Source organism: Myotis daubentonii, chromosome 17 (genome assembly GCF_963259705.1).
Source record: "Myotis daubentonii chromosome 17, mMyoDau2.1, whole genome shotgun sequence".
Lineage (NCBI taxonomy): Eukaryota > Metazoa > Chordata > Mammalia > Chiroptera > Vespertilionidae > Myotis > Myotis daubentonii.
Window position 1 is genome coordinate 46,179,321 of NC_081856.1, and position 14,712 is coordinate 46,194,032.

Sequence of the window (14,712 nt, forward strand, 5' to 3'; positions counted from 1 at the left end):
GCTTTAGCTCAAGCGGTTACTTCGGATTCTGCTTGTTGCAGACACATAAAAGTTCTGGTATGTTTTGGTAATTTTAAAACTCAAAAAAATAGTCTGCAAGAGTATTTATACTTACACTATTTATTGAATTTGATTATATAAAACATTTTAAATTTTGTATGTTCACTTGAAAACAATGTATTTATTGAGAATTTTTGAAAGGAAAGAAAGAATATTAAAGACTTGGGTTTATGCAATGCACAGTTAAGCCATCCAATCCTAGAGTGACTATGCTGATGATTCATTAAGATTATAATGTCCACCATCAATATAAAAATGAAATTACCTACCTCTTTCTGTTTTTTTAAAGCATGGTTTTATGCATCTTCACCTTGTGAATCTTGCTGAAAGGCCTTTAAGTCTCTGGTGTATATAGACCTTTTTTTTTTTGTAGACCATTTGTTACTGATTTGAGAAGTACATTATAGGGTCAAGGGCGAAATAGGTCAGAACCAAGTTTAGAAATAAAAAGTACAGTTAAGGTGGAATTTTTAGGGGTGGTTTGCCTTCGATGTTTCAAATTAGTCACTATTTTATATAATACAAGTAGGGTGGATATAGGAGGTTATGTTGGATATGTGTTTAATTTCCAATTGTCTTCATTCTGTTTTTTGGAATTATTCACTCCCCTTTTCCTACTCTAAATCCTGCATTTAAAATGGGACTAAATGGGAAAGGGACAAGGGCAAGATGATAATGATGGTAGGTAACATTTAAGGAGTACTTATTCCAGGGCAATAAGCCTTTTTCACGTATTAGCTAACCTAATGCCCACAACAAGGGAGGGAGGTGTTAGTATTATATTTACTTAGAGATTCTTAAACTGGCATAGAGGGGGAACTTGCCTAGGGTCACCTGGCTAGTAAGTGGCAGACTCAAGATTCAAACCCAGCCAGATTAGCTCACGCTCTTAACCCTCCTGCTGTTGTACAGAAGAAAGGATATATCTAAGTCTGAGTACCTTATGGTATTTCAAAGCTAATTATAGGAAATTTCTGAATTCTCAGAATTTATTGTCTTTCGTTGTATTCCTTTTTTTGCAGGGGAAGGGTCTTGGGCATAACAGTCACTTTTTTAGGTCCTGGGAACACAACAGGATATTTGACTCTAGAACAGTGGTTCTCAACCTTCCTAATGCCGCGACCCTTTAATATAGTTCCTCACGTTGTGGTGACCCCCCAACCATAAAATTATTTTCGTTGCTACTTCATAACTGTAATTTTTCTACTGTTATGAATCGTAATGTAAATATCTGATACGCAGGATGTATTTAGGTGACCTCTGTGAAAGGGTCGTTCGACCCCCAAAGGGGTCGCGACCCACAGGTTGAGAACCGCTGCTCTAGAATGTTTTACTCAGCCATTTGATGAAGACATACCCCCCCCCCCCCCAGTTTTATAGTGATCCTAAGAATTACATTTTTCTCTTGGATAACCAAATATAAAACAGGAACAAATTTTAAAAGTGCAGAAAGATATTATCAGTCTTTCATTTAATGCATAGTAACTGCTACTGGTAGAAAACATGCAAAAAGAAAATGAATTAAAATTGCACACCACAGCCATAGCCAGTTTGGCTCAGTGGATAGAAAGGCGGCCCGAGGACTGAAAGGTCCTGGGTTTGATTCCGGTCAAGGGCACTGTACCTCGGTTGCAGGCTTGGTCCCTGGCTCTGGTCAGAGTGCATGCAGGAGGCAACCAATCATGTGTCTCTCTCACATCGCTGTTTCTCTCTCTGTCCCTCCCTTTCCCACTCTCTTCTTCTTTTTTTTTTTTTTATATATTTTATTGATTTTTTACAGAGAGGAAGGGAGAGAGATAGAGAGCTAGAAACATCGATGAGAGAGAAACATCGATCAGCTGCCTCCTGCACATCTCCTACTGGGGATATGCCCGCAACCCGGAATCGAACCTGGGACCTTTCAGTCCACAGGCCGATGCTCTATCCACTGAGCCAAACCGGTTTTGGCCCTTTCCCACTCTCTAAAAATCAATGGAAAAATATCCTTGGGTGAGGATTAACAACAACAAAAATTGCACACCACAAAGTTTTTTAGAGTTAAAAAAACTAATCAAAGTATCTTTTTTTTGTTAATGCTAAAAACGGAAAACTTTATCTGGGAAAATCAAGGTTGATAAAACAACCGAAATAATGCAACAACTATCAATTTATCTGAAAACTGGTAAATTTTGACCTGGTCAGTGTCACTCAGTGATTGAGAGTCGACCTGTGAACCAGGGGCATGCAGGAGGATTTGGTGCCTGCTTGTGAAGCTATTGGCTCCTGCTCTGGTGTCTGAAGCTGGCCACTGGGTGTGTTAGTTTTGGGCCTCTTGGAAGGGGTTCTTTGCTGGCCAATGTAAGATACTGCCCATGGCTGACTGGTCCTTGGCAACCTGTTTGGAGCTACAAGTGATCCATAGGTTGGAGCTGCCTCTGCTGGGCCTGGGTGCGTGCAGGAAGGACCAAGCTGCCCACCAATGCTGGTTTTTACCAGCACCGGGCCTGGGGGCAGGACTGCAAAAATCCTAAGGCACCCCTAGATCCACCTCCGCCTTCCCCCGCCTGGCCTTGCCCTGCCTGCTGGCTGGCTATAGCTGCAGTCACAGGAAGAGCTCATGGCTGTACTCAGCAGGGGTAAGCTCTACAGGGTGGGGCCAGAGGGAGTCCAGCAGGTATTGCATGTTTTAAAAATCCTTGCACCACTCTGGTTGAAAATCACTGACATATAACATCATACTAATTTCAAGTGTACAATGTAATATTTTACATATATATATATATCTTTTTTTTAAAATATAGTTTATTATTGGATGAGGAAATGGCCCGGTTTGGCCCTGACTTTACTCTTGAAGGTGTCTTTGCCACAATATGAATAAATTGCCACCTTTTGGAATAGGGGCTCATACGAAAAAAAAATAAATAAAATAAAATATAGTTTATTGATTTTTTTACAGAGAGGAAGGGAGAGGGATAGAGAGTTAGAAACAGCGATGAGAGAGAAACATCGATCAGCTGCCTCCTGCACACACCCTACTGGGGATGTGCCTGCAACCAAGGTACATGCCCTTGACCGGAATCGAACCTGGGACTCTTCAGTCCCCAGGCCAACGCTCTATCCAGTGAGCCAAACCGGCCAGGGCTTATATATATCTTGAAATAATCACCACAATAAGTCTAGTTAACATTGGATATGTTTTTAGAAGGTGATTCTGAAAATGTTTTTGAGAAAAGTACAGGCTTTTGTAAAATGGAAAACCTAGAATCTTAGAATCAGTGGCCCAGCATGATTTACTCTCTAACTGGGACACAAAACTATTTTAATAAAATTCAGTCTCATTCCTACTTTGCTGTTTTACATTTGTTCTTATTTGAAAAAACTACAGATTTTTCTTTCAGAGAAATATGTGATCTTATTTCAGGTTACCTTCACTTGTTGAATCACTGTCAATTAAATCAGTTGTTAAAACATGTGATTTTAGCTATTTTCCCATGGCTGTTGAAATATTTTTAATTCTTAGAGTTTCAAAATGTTTGCAGTGATTATTATGTTATTTTACTTTAACTGAGTTTATATGACTTTGAGATAAAAAAATTTGTATTTATTGCTCTCATGGTAATGCTGGTACCTAACATTTGAATTTCTCAGCTTATAAAATGCTAACATGATAATGTCAAATATTCTTTTATACTTCTTAATACAGTCTGATTTTTTTGTTTGGCTTTACTTTTAAACATTAAAGTGATCTCTAGTAATATGGTTTATGTTTTATATTTTTATTCTAGTTTATTCATCGCCTGAAGACCTAACAGTGTCTAAGGGACAAGAAGTGGAACCTGGGAGTGTGGTTAAATATTTCACTGTTGTTTGGTGTAAGGCTTCAAAGAAAAAGCACAAAAAGTGGGAAGGTGATGCTGTTCTTATTGTCAACGGAAAATCTCTTACATTAAAGGACCTGGAAGGCAAAGACATTGGAAGAGGTATTGTGATATTACCTAATGTTTATGAATTGGCCTAAAATTAGTATATATCTTTGGTTACATCATTGAAATCTAATGGGGTTTTATAAAGGGGTCGTTTAAGATGTTCATATCTAAATTTCCTCGTAAACATAAAATTCTCTCATAATGTTTAGTCTTATGTATACTAGCTCGGTGAGGCAGATCCCATCTCGTAGTTTCATTTTCTTCAAAAAAAAGAAAAGGGGGGACTATTAGGTATGAAGATAAAACTATAATCCTCATTAATGTGGAGAGGTCAAGACTACTGTTGAATTCTGAGAGTTTGGGGAATAGAGCAGTTGGTCTTTGGCATTTTGGAATAGAAGCTAACTAATTTCTTCCTCTATTAGAGCATTAACATTAAAAAGTGCTCCATTATAAATCATTTAAGAATATATATATGTTACCAATTGGTACAGATTGTAAATTTTAGTCCAGTTTTAATAGGGCAAATTGTAGCAATTTCCAGCTAGTTTAAACATGTCATATTTTCTAAAATGTGAGTGTTTTATTTTTTAGAGCCTTAAAAACATTTATGGTAGACACAGTTCTTACTCCCCTGTAATCACACAATAACTATGCATTTAAAGTAGACAGGCATAGGAGTCTAAAAGTTTCTCACTATCTGGTTAATGAGCTCATTTTGAACAAACTGTGACTGACTTACTCATATTTACATTCCATCAGCACCTTACACATGGCAACACTTAATAAATATCTGTTGAATTAATAATTCAAACAGACTTGGTGTAAAATATCCCACTTAAATTTTTTAAAAATTGATTTTAGAGAGAGGAAGGGAGATGGATAAGAGAGAGAGAGAGAGAAGCATCGATGTGAGAGAGAAACATTGACCTGTTGCCTTTCATACACACCCTGACTGGGATGGACCTGGCAACCTGGATATGTGCCCTGGCTGGCAATTAAACCTGTGACCTTCCTGTGCGCAGGATGACGCTCCAACCATGTGAGCCACACCGGCCAGGGCTAAAACTTGGCTGATTTTTATAACTTTATTATTATTTATTTTTTCTGATTTCTTAGTGTTTTTTGTCTTTTTTTTTGTTTTGTTTACCAAAATGATAAATTACGTTTTAATTCTGGCTAATGGGTTATACAAGGCTATTTGCATTCAAAGCACAGTTTTCTTGTAAAGTTATGGGAAGGTGACTATGGTATCAGTAATTAAGTATTCTTAGAGTATCAGGAAATTAACTTTCTTTGTTCTCAATTTAAAGGCACTGGATATAAATTCAAAGAGCTTGAAAAGATTGAAGAGGGCCATACAATGATGATAGGCGGAAAAGAAATAGAAGTCATGGGTTCGATCTCCCCAGATGATTTCAGCAGTGGCAGATGCTTTCAGCTTGGAGGAGGAGGTCCTGCTATATCAAGTTCTTCTCAAGCTGCCAAGAAGTGTTTTTCTAACCCCTTAAAAAGTGTCTATAAACCAAGTTCAAAGGAAAATAGGCAGAATAGTTTCCAAAATTGCAAACCACGCCATGATCCATGTGCACCAAGTAAGATTTAAAAATTAGTTTGAATATTCTGTTTCTCCTGTCAAAAGATTGTTGGTATGTGAATTTAAACTTCAAATTTTCTTTTAAACTTTTCAGATGAAACTATGTATATATTATTCTTCAGATACATAATCTGATGTAAGGGATAATGTTGATGTTGAGTAACAATGTGGTTTGAGAATTATTTTGTAAGAAACAGTAATAAAAATTCTGTATATGCATTAAAGGAAAATATGCAAATTGTAGATGTATACACACAGACATACATGTGTATGATTTTGGATAAAATATGACATTTAGTAAGGAGAAAAATAAATTAATGAATGAGGATTATATTTACTATACTTCCATTTTGAAGACTATGTCTTGATTACATGCATTATCACAATAAAATATTGAATAATAAGATGTCATGTAAAGAATTAAATTTTAGCCCATTCGGCATGGGCCAGTGGTTGAGCATTGATCTATGAACCAGGAAGTCACGGTTTGATTCCTGGTCAGGGCATGTGCCCGAATTGTGGGCTTAATCCCCAGTGGGAGGCATGTGGGAGGCAGCCAGTCAATGATGACTTCAGATTTATCATTTGAGACCTGCTATCTAGTTATATTTGATTTTGTAATTTTGGGTGGTATTTTAATAAAACTTTTAAATTGTGTTAGCATATTTCTAAAGAATCACATTATTGTCCTATGGTTACTTCATGCTCCTTTGCAAAGATTCATTATTTTGACATTCATGAATATAGTGATTAACTTGAAGCAAATAGTGGTGGTGAAGTCGATGGAAAATTCTCAGTTCTTCCAGTTGATAGGAGTAGTGGTCGTTGCTAGTACGTACAGGACTGAAAATAAAGAGTCTTTATGTTAAATGCAAGGAGCCTCTCCAGAATAAGAAGCTGTGAGCTTTGCAAGCACATGTTGGCAAAATTCCAACCTATGCTTTCGGTTGGATAGTTGGATATAATAGTTCTCTTTGCTTTGAGTACTGAACTATTAAATGTTGTGGCTCAGTGGATTTCTTATTAGAAATAGTGAATTTCAGAGCACTTTGAGTATATGAAGTTTAGAAAACTCTTTGTAATTCTTTGCATGAAATCTTACATCAATAAGGCATGAGATTTTATTTTTAAACTAGAGGTCCAGTGCACGAAAATTCATCACTGGGCGGGGGGCCTCAGCCCAGCCTGTGCCCTGGCTTCTTACCACCCGCCTGTTCGCTGCTCCTTAGCGCTGCCTCAGAGGCAGGAGAGGCTCCTGCCACTGCCGCTGCACTCGCCTGGCTTCTGGCTGAGTGGCGCTCCCCCTGTGGGAGTGCACTAACCACCAGGGGGCAGCTCCTGCGTTGAGTGTCTGCCCCTGGTGGTCAGTACATGTCATTATGACTGGTCATTCAGCCGTTCAGTCTATTTGCGTATTAGCCTTTTATTATATAGGATTTTGTACCCTTGCTTAGCATTAATGTTATTCAATTTGAAGAGTTTTGGTTTTCTTTTTTGCCACAAATGATGGCAAACAGTTCTATCTTATGAGTAATTAAAACAAGATAATATAGTTGCTAACAAAGTGAAATTACAATTCATTTATAATTATTGTTTTACCTTTTTCTTAAGATTCCCTTGTTATGCCCCGACCAGACAAAAATCATCAGTGGATGTTCAATAAAAACTGTTTCCCCGTTGTGGATGTTGTGATAGATCCTCACCTTGCATATTATCTTCGGCCACATCAGAAAGAAGGAATCATATTCCTTTATGAATGTATGATGGGAATGAGGTAGGAAAAGAAATCATTTGAGTTGAGTCTAATCTGAGTTTTGATCTAGCCCATAACATAATGGTTTTCTAGGAAGAGTCTGATACAATGATTTGCAGAGGGTCCATCATGAATTTAGTTGGAATGATGAGTGGTACTTAATGTGTGCATTTATTTCAAAAGTGGTTCTTGATGGATACCATATAGTAGCCATCTTGCCAGGAGCTGGGCATACAGGAGTCAGGACCGTGGCCCTCACTCTTCATTTGAAGAAACAAATAAATGCAGTCAACCTTAATGGGATACAATAAGAGCTCATTACTAGCATGATAAAGGTATATGGGTGCAAAATGGAAGAAACCTTAATTCTCCTTATGAGAATTTTAGAAAAAGGTTTTTTTCTTACCTCGCCTCTACTTAAAAAAGATGACCAAGATTCCCCCCTTCCTTTTAAATCGAGTTTTCTGATTAAGGAATGGTAGTATCCTCTCTTGAAGATATGATAGAAGTCCACCGCAATCCCCCCAAAAATCCAGACAAAGGAAATAAAAGAAGTCACATGTCCCTGGTAACATCGTGGTGTATTTCCTTCCAGTTCTTTCTATAATGCATAGGCCCTTGATTTTTAAATTGGTCGTTAACAGGGAGTTGGGAATGTCAATTCCTAAAAATTCTGAGAACAAGTTAAGGGAATGTTGTCTCCAGGAAATTGTCCAGACTCATGTTCTCGCTCAGATTTGCTTTTCTCTTTGGAGATCTTATCTCAGTTAGCCTGGGAATCATCTGTGATTTCTTCTATTTCACCTTCTCAGTCTAATCAAACCCTGCAGCAGCTGTGGGAGCCGATGTCGTAAAGTTACATTTTATCTGTACTATTGCAGTGACTCCTACCTTGCATATCTGCTTCTCATACTCCTTAAATCCACTCGTTTGGTATTTCTGTAAAACAGTTCTGAACGTGGCATTCCCTTGCTTAAAATCATTCAGACTCTGAGAACTTAGAGCAGTGTTTCCTAATCTGTGATATGCACTCCCCCGCTGGTATGTTGGGTAATTTTAGGTATACATGAGCACGCTTTGTTTTTGAATTTTAATAGTAGTGTATTTTAGCCAATGAATTATTAGAAAAAAACCGGCACATTTAACTTTTGGTTTCACGGATAAATTATGTGTAGAAAGAGTTTTCTTTTCAAATAAATCTAAATAAAAAGTATGCAGATTGAAAGAAAAATAATAAAGAAATAATACATATGGCAAAAATTGTGATGGTGGTCATGAAAGCCTGGTGTTTGGGAGACACTGACCTATAAGATACAGTCTGGCCGAAACCGGTTTGGCTCAGTGGATAGAGCGTCGGCCTGCGGACTGAAGGGTCCCAGGTTCGATTCCGGTCAAGGGCATGTACCTGGGTTGCGGGCATATCCCTAGTGGGAGATGTGCAGGAGGCAGCTGATCGATGTTTCTCTCTCATTGATGTTTCTATCTCTCTGACTCTCTCCCTTCCTCTCTGTAAAAAATCAATAAAATATATATTTAAAAAAAAAAAGATACAGTCTGACCTTTCAAGGATAAGTAGCCCCATCTTTTGTCTTCTTTCTGCCTATGCTGCCAGGTCCATAGCCTTGTATTTCCCTGCTTGGAATTCAACTCAAGGACCAAGTATACTGAACTACTCAGTCTGTGTAGTGAATTCCTGTTCATCTCTTAGAACTTGGCTCAAGGTGCATCTTCTCAGGGAAGCCTTTTTTGTGCTCTTCTCTTTACCATGAAAGATGCATTACTGTTTTCTCTCTGCCACTCAATATCTCAACTGGCATTTGGTCTTGCCTTGGCAAACTGTTGATGAAAAATGATAACAGTGGCTAGAATTCATATTTGCAATTTTATTTCCGTACTTTGCAATGGCAAACATATTTTAAGAATTCCTTTTTGCTTATTATTTCTAGCAATAAGGAATAGAATGATTAACAGACTATACTTATGTTTTTGGTAATATCCTCAATTCCCTTGGACTTTGTAACCTTTAAAATATCTACCAACTATATCTGTCAAAGGGTTTTAAAAACTATAAAGTGGTATGGGATGCCACTTAAAATATTTCTTGTACTATTTTTAAAAAATATATATTTTATTGATTTTTTACAGAGAGGAAGGGAGAGGGATGGAGAGTTAGAAACATCGATGAGAGAGAAACATCGATCAGCTGCCTCCTACATACCTCCCACTGGGGATGTGCCTGCAACCAAGGCACATGCCCTTGACCGGAATCGAACCTGGGACCTTTCAGTCCGCAGGCCGACACTCTAGCCACTGAGCCAAACCGGTCAGGGCTTCTTGTACTATTTAATTTTAAATTGCATTAACTTCGTAGATCTGTGATAACAGACTCTTAATAAATTATGTGTATTAGATTAAATATTTAGTATTTAATATTTCTTATAGTGCAGGGAGATATTTTGGTTGAAGTTTTTATTTACTGTCAGAGAATCATAAATACAGCTTGATAGCTGTTGATGGTTAGGATTACAATATATTTTAAACTGTTTTGATAACTACTAACGACTGATAAAAACTGCTGAACTGTTAGTGATAAGGACAGTTCAAGTATTCATATGTAGACATAAAATTGAGATTTATTTCTAGTCTAAGTATATACATATTAGTAACAAATGATTTAGATTCAACTCTAATTTCAGATTTATTTTAGTAATTTCTTAGGCAATAAATATATAATGAGTACAGTTATCAAAGATGCAAAAGAGATATGTAAATCAGCTGAATGAAAAACTAGAAAAAGTATTTAGGGAATAGAATTGTTTTAATTACAAAATATCAGCTTCTGGTTCTTGACTAATAAGTGAGGATTTTAGAGCCATAAAATATTTTCCTATTGTGATTAAAGAAGTATAATTATTTCTAACAGAGTGAATGGCAGATGTGGCGCTATTCTTGCTGATGAAATGGGTTTAGGGAAAACATTGCAATGTATTTCACTCCTCTGGACTCTACAGTGTCAGGGACCTTATGGAGGCAAGCCGATAATAAAGAAGACACTTATTGTCACACCTGGAAGTTTGGTGAATAATTGGAGGAGAGAATTTCAAAAATGGTTAGGAAGTGAAAGGATCAAGATATTTACTGTTGATCAGGTAAGAGACTTAAAAGTTTAGCCTTGGTCATTGTCTAAATCTGTAGTTTTTCAAATCATTACTGCAATTTTCACTCTCTAATGTAGCAGTTTCTCAAGTGTATGTAACTCTCCATCTCCTTTGCAGAAAAATGGAATCTTTTTGGTTTTGAGTTAACATATTCTAATACTTGCTTAATGGCTGTGAGAAATATGCTGCTTAAATTTTACTTCATACAGTTTCTGCCCAAGATTTGTTAAATATCATGTTCTCCTTTTTTCAGGACCACAAAGTAGACGAATTCATCAAATCTCCATTATATTCTGTTCTGATTATCAGTTATGAAATGTTACTTCGTTCCCTGGATCAAATTAAGAATATAAAATTTGATCTCCTCATCTGTGATGAAGGGCATCGTTTGAAGAACAGTGCCATTAAGACAACCACAGCCCTCATTAGCCTCGCTTGTGAGAAAAGAATAATTCTAACTGGTCAGTATTTACTTTTGGATGGAGGTGATGGAATTGCTGCCTATGGAACATATACAACTTGTAATATGATGCTTAGCATCCAATGAATCCATGTATTGAATGGAGTTCATGCTAATAAACCCATCCTAATAAAGCCTTGGTAGGATTGAATTTCCAAATCCCTATGTAATATTCCCCAGCTCGTCCAAAGCGCTGAATAGTTTTAGTAAACATACCAACTTGACTTCAATCATTAGCGTTTCCTTTTTTCTTGTCACAGGACATTGCTGCTTGACTTTTATTAACATTAAGTTATTTACTAGTAGCTTCTTCTACAAGTTCTACCTAGTCTAGAATTAGAGAAGAGAACTGCTCTAATTCTAGAGTGAATTAGGAACTGCAGAGTCTAGACAGCCTTTGTGATTTCGTAGGATGACACTGTGCTAGTGTATTGCTTTCTCTTGTGGCCACATACCCCTCTCTGTTTTCCTTTTTTTCTTCCCGAAATCCTTTTGTCTTATCACCTTTTTGTATTCTGCCTTTTTTCTTTTCCTTTTTTTTTTTTTTTTAAAGTTTTCCTTTGGCCTCTTTCTCTTGTGTATTACTTAGGGTGATTTCAGGTACAAGTAACATCTGAATTAAATGTGCTTTTTCTCCCACATAACTGGAAGTCTAGAGCTGGTGCAGGCTCAGGGGTGCAATACAGCAGCTCAACAATATTTACAATGATTTTGGTTCTTTTTGTCTTCTGCTGTGCCAGTGCTGGCTTCATCCTCAGGCTGGTAGCTGGTGACTGCAGCAGTTCCAGGCATCACATCTAGATGTGGTGATGTCCCAAGGAGAGTGGAGACTGGCTCTTCCTGTTGCTCTATTTTCAAGAGTGAGGAAACTTTCCTAGAAGCCCCTCTCTCACCCCTCACTTCCTCTCATGTCTCCTGGGACAGGGTGGGTCAGATGATGTTGGTGGAAACTGTTGGTGCCTTTCCTAGCTCCCCTTTCTGGTTGCACCCATCTCTTAGCTCAGCCGTGGGCAAACTATGGCCCGCGGGCTGGATCCGGCCCGTTTGAAATGAATAAAACTGAAAAAAAAAAAAGACCGTACCCTTTTATGTAATGATGTTTACTTTGAATTTATATTAGTTCACACAAACACTCCATCCATGCTTTTGTTCCGGCCCTCCGGTCCAGTTTAAGAACCCATTGTGGCCCTCGAGTCAAAAAGTTTGCCCACCCCTGTCTTAGCTGCTATGACTATTGATTAAACAACGCATGTCTCCCATCTCTTCTGGAGAATGATCCCTGGTTGAATAAGCGCTTACTCTGTCACCTATAGCTTGGCCAGTGATTGACTCACAAAAGGGAAAGTGGAAAATGCCAGCCCGCTTGCTTCAGAGTAATTTCAGGACCAACTTTATGGTACAATTTATGCTCCAAGCCTCCCTATAATTTAGCTCGAGGCTATCCTTGCTTATTTTCTCCCTCTGCTATTTTTGGGTTCCATTATTCTGTTTTTTCCGAGTGCACTCCCTCTCTAAATCATGTGCAGCCAAATACTTATCTCAGGCTCTGCTTCTGAGGAACCCGGTATGAGACACAAACCCTTGCTACATCCTTCATTGGCAAAGGGTCGGACTATTGTGATTGGCTTGGGTTCATCAGTTGGGGCTAGATGAATGCCTGGAAACCAACCACAATGATCCTTATACCTCTCTCTCCCCTTTCCTTCTTGTTTTCCCCATTCTCCCTATTTTATTAGTCATTGTCATGGATTTTCTTTTAAAAGTGTAACAAAATGCATACAACATAAATATATTTTCTCTAGTCTTTCTATGATGTGTGTAAAAATGTAGAATTGATTAGTTGTGTTAAAAAAAAAACTGGTAAGCATTAGTCCAACCTGGAGTTGACCCATTTAGTTTTGAGGAAAGTGATCCTTAAACTCTCTGACATTGTAAAATTCATATTGTTTATGTTAATGAAATAAGTACATTTTTAAAAACAAATTTTATTATTTATATCTTTGGACAATTTTTTCTAGTCTGTTATACTCTTGGACTGTGCTGACTTATATGTTCTTTTGATATAATTATTGAAGCATGCTAATGTTCTTTTGAATATTAGTTAGCCAAAGTTATTGAGTATGTAATATATGCAGGGTATATTAATTCATTCCAGTCTGTCAACCTTTCAGATTAATGAAGATCCCACTTTGATCTGGCAACTTTGAAAGACAATAACAGTAGGTGCCATTCACTGAGTGTTTTACTGAATGTCAGGCACTCTGCTGGTCACTTCACATACATTGCCTCTATTTTTTTTTTCTTTGTAATACCACTGGGAAAGTATTATCTTCCCACTTTTATAAGTGAAAAAAAAATCCTGAATTTAACTTAAAGATAAGCTAAGGCAATTTGAAGTCACACAGTTATAATAATATTAAGAATTACTAAGGATTATGGAACATTGATTGTGATCTAGGCCCTATTCTAAGTAAGTATATGGATTATCTCATTTGATCCATACAACTCTAGGAGCTACTATGATTATTCCCATTTTACAAATGATAGAACTGGGGTAAGTAACTTGCTCAGAGTCACTCAGGTAGGATTTGATGCAGGTAGGATTTGAATCCAAGCAGACTCCATAACATGCACTCAGCCACTATGCTGTACTAAAGAAGAATTTAGTATACAGTTAAAACCAGAGTTAAAACTTTATGCCGAAACCGGTTTGGCTCAGTGGATAGAGCGTCGGCCTGCGGACTGAAAGGTCCCAGGTTCGATTCCGGTCAAGGGCATGTTCCTGGGTTGCGGGCATATCCCCAGTAGGAGATGTGCAGGAGGCAGCTGATCGATATTTCTCTCTCATCGATGTTTCTAACTCTCTATCTCTCTCCCTTCCTCTCTGTAAAAAATCAATAAAATATGTTTTAAAAAAAAACTTTATATAATTATTAATATATTTTTTCAACTTGATCTGATTGCTCTTTTGTCCTCAGTTTTAGGGACTTTGCTTAAAGTTAGTCCGTTTAAGTAAGTAAGTACAAATTTCTATGTAGATCTGTGATTGTAAAACACAAACTTGACCTCATCACTTTTAATTCTTTAGGTACTCCAGTTCAGAATGATCTGCAAGAATTTTTTGCATTAATTGATTTTGTAAACCCAGGAATATTAGGCTCTTTGTCATCATTTAGAAAAATATATGAAGAACCCATCATTGTATCAAGACAACCTTCTGCTTCTAAGGTATAATTTATTTTAATCAATTTAGGTTAAAAAAAAAAAAGAGCAGTATATATATTTAAAAAAAGCAGTATGCCTGGGGAAATTCTCTAACTTGGGTAGTTTTAATTTAGGAGAAATTAAATTAGTATTGTTATTTTTCCCCCCTCACAATCCTCGAACTCCTGTATTCCTTATTTTAGAAAATAATTGTATCACTTTTTAAAATTTCATAAATAGGTACTTCATATAGAAAGAATTATAATTGATAGTAAACATGTAAAAAGGCTCATCCTTACTGGCATTGAAAAGTAAACCAAAATGGCCCTTGCCAGTGTGGCTCAGTTGGTTGGAGCATCATTCTGTACACCAAAAAGTCAATGGGCTTGAAACCTGGTCAAGACACATACCCAAGTTGTGAGTTTGATTCCTGGTCGGGGTGTATACAGGAAGCAACTGATCGATGTTTCTCTCTCACATCGATGATTTTCTCTCTCTCTCTCTTTCTTTCTCCCTCTCCCTTCCCTCTCTCTCAAATCAATAAAAACATTTTTTTCCATTGATTTTCAGAGAGA

General features: G+C 37.3%; 1 protein-coding gene across 5 annotated transcripts in view; it reads left to right on the top strand.

Moving 5' to 3' along the window:
* Positions 1-14,712, top strand: part of RAD54B (RAD54 homolog B) — a 54,653-nt gene that overhangs the window by 24,759 nt on the left and 15,182 nt on the right. For all 5 annotated transcript variants that reach the window (XM_059672244.1, XM_059672243.1, XM_059672245.1 and 2 more), the window contains 6 exons: positions 3,825-4,019; positions 5,279-5,560; positions 7,174-7,336; positions 10,239-10,464; positions 10,727-10,934; positions 14,022-14,161. In XM_059672244.1, the coding sequence (XP_059528227.1) occupies positions 3,825-4,019; positions 5,279-5,560; positions 7,174-7,336; positions 10,239-10,464; positions 10,727-10,934; positions 14,022-14,161 (1,214 nt within the window). The remainder of the gene's footprint in view (positions 1-3,824; positions 4,020-5,278; positions 5,561-7,173; positions 7,337-10,238; positions 10,465-10,726; positions 10,935-14,021; positions 14,162-14,712) is intronic.